The sequence below is a fragment of the Palaemon carinicauda genome, chromosome 19 (assembly GCF_036898095.1).
Source record: "Palaemon carinicauda isolate YSFRI2023 chromosome 19, ASM3689809v2, whole genome shotgun sequence".
Classification (NCBI taxonomy): Eukaryota; Metazoa; Arthropoda; class Malacostraca; order Decapoda; family Palaemonidae; genus Palaemon; species Palaemon carinicauda.
This window is the reverse complement of record NC_090743.1, coordinates 63,533,825-63,538,824: the sequence shown is the minus strand read 5'-3', so window position 1 is coordinate 63,538,824 and position 5,000 is coordinate 63,533,825. Positions and strand designations below refer to the sequence as shown.

The window sequence follows — 5,000 nt, the reverse complement described above, 5'->3', positions numbered from 1 at the left end:
ATAGAATTAGTTTTAAAATTATAAAAACAAGAGCTATAAAAGTTAGAACCTAACCAGTGAACGTCTTTTTTCTAAAAATCGTGGTACTAAAACCTTCTCTATTTCTAGACACCAACACATCTAAAAAGGGGAGTTTGTTATCTTCCTCCTTTTCTACGGTGAATGTTACGTTTTCATGTTGCGAGTTGGCAAAGTCAAGGAATGATTCAGCGCCGAACTCATCTCTGAATAGAGCAAAGGTATCATCAACATACCTAACATAAAACATAAAACAAGGGAGTCTTGATGTTGAATCTTTATTCACTAATGTACCTGTGGAAGAAACTATCAATATTATTTTAAACATATTATTTTCTGAACCTAATACCACTTTTAATTATTTTAATCGCACGCCTTTTAAAAAACTTTTGGAGCTAGCGGTGCTGGACACCTCTTTCGTTTTTAATGGTAATTTGTACAAACAACTTGATGGGATGGCTATGGGTTCCCCCTTGGGACCCACCTTTGCTAATATTTTCATGTGCTCCCTGGAGGAGACCATGCTAGAAAATTGCCCTTTAAGTTATCATCCCTTGTTTTATGTTAGGTATGTTGATGATACCTTTGCTCTATTCAGAGATGAGTTCGGCGCTGAATCATTCCTTGACTTTGCCAACTCGCAACATGAAAACATAACATTCACCGTAGAAAAGGAGGAAGATAACAAACTCCCCTTTTTAGATGTGTTGGTGTCTAGAAATAGAGAAGGTTTTAGTACCACGATTTTTAGAAAAAAGACGTTCACTGGGTTAGGTTCTAACTTTTATAGCTCTTGTTTTTATAATTTTAAAACTAATTCTATTTTTACTCTTCTCCACAGAGCATTCCTTTTGACCTCTAGTTGGGAATCTTTCCATATTGAAATTATTTATCTATGTCAATATTTTAAGAAAAACTGTTTCCCCACCAAAATATTTTTTAAACTTCTTAATAGATTATTGAATGACAAGTTGGCTCAGACTCCAAAAACACTTGAAGTTCCTAAACTAAAATTTTATGCGAGTTTTCCTTTTCTTCATGAGGATTTCCTAAAGAAAAAGTTTACAGAAATTATCCAACAACACTTCCCAGCTATGGAAGTTAAACTCATCCCTAAGAACCCTCTCACTATTGGCTCGCTTTTCCACTTCAAAGATCGATTGAGTCCTTACATGACCTCTGGTGTTGTATATAAATATAATTGTCCAAAGTGTAACTCTGGGACCTACGTAGGATCTACCAAGAGGTTGTTAAAGGTCAGAATTGATTCCCATAGAGGTGTTAGCTATCGAACTGGTTGCAGAATATCCAACCCTGAACATTCTAATATTCGGATTCATGCTAAAATGTGCAAACAAATTATTGAAAACAAAGATTTTACCATCATTGGTCAAGTGTCAAATAACCATGACTTACCTCTTCTTGAATTCATATTAATCAAACGATTAGTTCCATCGTTAAATACCCAAGCTTCTTCTATTCAGTTGTATATGTCATAGTTTTCTTTGGTTTGTTTTCTAACTCTTGTTGACATACAGTTTCTCACTACGCTTCTGCGAGGTTGGTTCCACTACTTTGTCTGATGTAGGCCTATATATATTCATTTATTCATTTTTTCCTTTTAATTTTCATTTAAATTTTAACTGGTTTTTATAGTTTTGAATGAATTTGTAAAAACTTTTAACTGTTTCTTAATTCTTTTGTATATGTTTTATTTTTAGCCCTGGACAATGTGATTAAGAATCATGAAACGTTGGGAATAAATAAAAAAGGACATTTTGAACTACTCTTTCCCTATCCATACCATGAAATTTGTGTTCATTACTGGCTGTTGCTGCCTTCACCGGATATATATATATATATATATATATATATATATATATATATATATATATATATATATATATATATATATATATATATATATATATGAATTATATGTGTATATATATACATATATATATACACACACACATATATATATATATATATATATATATATATATATATATATATATATATATATATATATATATATACATACATACATACATTAATATATATATGTATATATATATATATATATATATATATATATATATATATATATATATATATATATAGACAAACTTTAACCTTTTCTTTGGTTACGGGTCATTTTCCATTTGCCTACACACACATCGGATAGTCTGGCCGATTCTTTACATATTCCCCTTTGTCCTCAAACACCTAAAAACACCAAGGTTACCAAACAATTCTTCTTCACCCAAGAGTTTACTGCACTTTTAATTGTTCAGTGGCCATTTTCCTCTTGGTAAGGGTAGAAGGGACTCTTTAGGTATGGTAAGCAGCTCTTCTGGGAAAAGGACACTCCAAAATTAAATCATTGTTCTCTAGTCTTGGGTAGTGCCAGAGCCTTTGTACCATGGTCTTTCACTGTCTTGGGTAGTTCTCTTGCTTGAGGGCACACTCGGACAAACTATTCTATCTTATTTCTCTTTCTCTTGTTTTGTTAAAATTTTCCTACTTTATATAGGAGGTATTCATTTTAATGTTACTGTTCTTGAAATATTTCTTTTTTTTTTTTCTTCTTCTTTTCTTCACGGGGCTATTTTTCCTGTTGGATCCCCTAGGCTTATAGCATCCTGCTTTTACTACTAGGGTTGTAAGTTAGCAATTGATAATGATAATAATAATACACAAACTGTCCATCCCGATCCCCTAAGTAAATCACTCCTAGTTATTCCTTCGGTATCTTGTATAATCTCTATCAAACAAAAACTACTGTAATATACACCTTCGGTATACTCGGTATACTAACAGTACTCCTCCAACTATCTCAACACTTGCATTATTCAGATAAGCATTAAATCTTCTTGCCTGTGCAGCTTTCAAACATATGCCGTATATTTATTAAAGATGGTTTCTGTACCTCACCCGTTTGTCTTTCCTTCCGTATATAAATTGATAGAGTCATAATGTTATATTAGCGAACTTCATTTTCGCTTATTGGGTTGTAAGAAAACGTGATTTTTTCATTGATTTATCATTACTAACTTGTTTTTAAAGATTTTTTTATACGAAATATAAACTTGCTGTATTATATATTGATTGAAAATTTTCAACTAAATTTTATTCAGATTGTTGAGAGAAAGTTTTTTTTTTTAATGTATATATGTACGATTTATAGCTGATTTTAAAAAAAAATATTGTTAATATAAACAGGCTGTGTATAATCATTTAATGCATAAAAAAGATTAAATTTAATTTTTTTATGGGAGAGATTTTCCTTATTACTGTACGATTATTAATTATTGTCAAAAGATATAATCATGAAAAATATGAATTGTCTGTATATAACGATTGAATATTTTCGAAAAAAAAAATTAATTCAGATTTTTGTGGGAGACGATTTTTTTTCAATAATTTACGATTGCTAACTAGCCTTTATAGACATTATTTTGAAAAATATAAAATGACCGTATATGATGTTTAAATATATTTGAATAAAAAATAAATTCAGATTTTAGGTTTTATATGGCCATTCTTATTTTCATGGACATTCACTTACTAACTAGCTTTGAACACATCATGATAAAAAAAAACAAGTATTGAACACTAATACCTAGGAATTTTAATAGCACTGCCACTCCAAATTTTGTCTTTCCCACAGAAAACTAGTTAGATTTTGTTATATTAGAAATTCAACTTCCCAAAACTAGCACACTCTTTACCTGTGATATCTAATGTCAGTGACATTAGCATAGGCGGCTGAGTCGAGATCTGGCATCGGTATTGTCCTTCGTCGTCTACGTTGGCATCACGTATTTGGAGTTGCCATCTCTGCCAGGAATCTCCTATCTTTTGTACTAAGGTGTACCTGTAGATAAGAAAACAAGTAGAAAAGCAATCAGAGATTTCAGACACCACAATAATAATAATAATAATAGTAATAATAATAATAATAATAATAATAAGTAGGAATCAGATTTCAGACCACCGCCAATGAAGATTGTCAACAATTACCTCAAGTCTACGGACCAAGCTTCCCACATTTCATATGTTAACTGTGAATGAATTTACTGTACAATGAAATTAATCCTGGGTCCCGATTCTGATTTGACTCACCACCAAAATCTAGTCACTCCTACATTACTCCATTGCTGACATATCCTTAAATTTTCATCAAAATTCATCCATAACCTTTTGAGTTAGGCTGGTGACAAATAAACACACATATGTGAAAACATGAATTACTTGACGGAGGTGATAATAGTTATGAAATGGGGAACGTAAAGTAGAATAAAACATGTCGATATACTGTACTTGGTTTCCACTGTCTAGGGTTAGAAATCTCTTGCTGAAGGATACATTCAGACACATTATTTTATGTTTCCATACTTATTTTACTTCACACTGTGCTGTATTCCCTTTCGGAGCCCTTGGTCTTAAAGCAACCTGCCTTAACATTTCAATTCATACATTCATATGACACAATATTATTTATATATATATATATATATATATATATATATATATATATATATATATATATATATATATATATATATATATATATATATATATGTATGTATATATATATATATATATATATATATATATATATATATATATATATATATACATATATATATATATATATATATATATATTAATATATATATATATATATATATATATACATATATATTCAAATAACCCATATATCTTTAATACATCAATATCTAGATTCTCGTACTCACCTCAGGATCAGAGCCGCAGGTGAAACCACTCGAACACAATAGCTTCTGACTGGCCGGGAATCGAACCTTGTTACACGTTTCGTGGACAAGCGTTCAATTCCCGGCTAGTTAGAAGCTATTGTCTTTGAGTGGTTTCGCCTGGGACTGTGATCCCGTGGTCACTAAGAGAATCCAGACATTATTGTCTAAAAAATATAGGGAATAATCAAATATGAAAAA

The 5,000-nt window shown here is 30.7% G+C and overlaps 1 protein-coding gene across 2 annotated transcripts in view; it reads right to left on the bottom strand.

Moving 5' to 3' along the window:
• The window catches only part of LOC137658255 (uncharacterized), a 93,063-nt gene that overhangs the window by 38,090 nt on the left and 49,973 nt on the right, over positions 1 to 5,000 (bottom strand). For both annotated transcript variants that reach the window (XM_068392927.1, XM_068392929.1), the window contains exon 5: positions 3,753 to 3,898. In XM_068392927.1, coding sequence (XP_068249028.1) covers positions 3,753 to 3,898 — 146 coding nt within the window. The remainder of the gene's footprint in view (positions 1 to 3,752; positions 3,899 to 5,000) is intronic.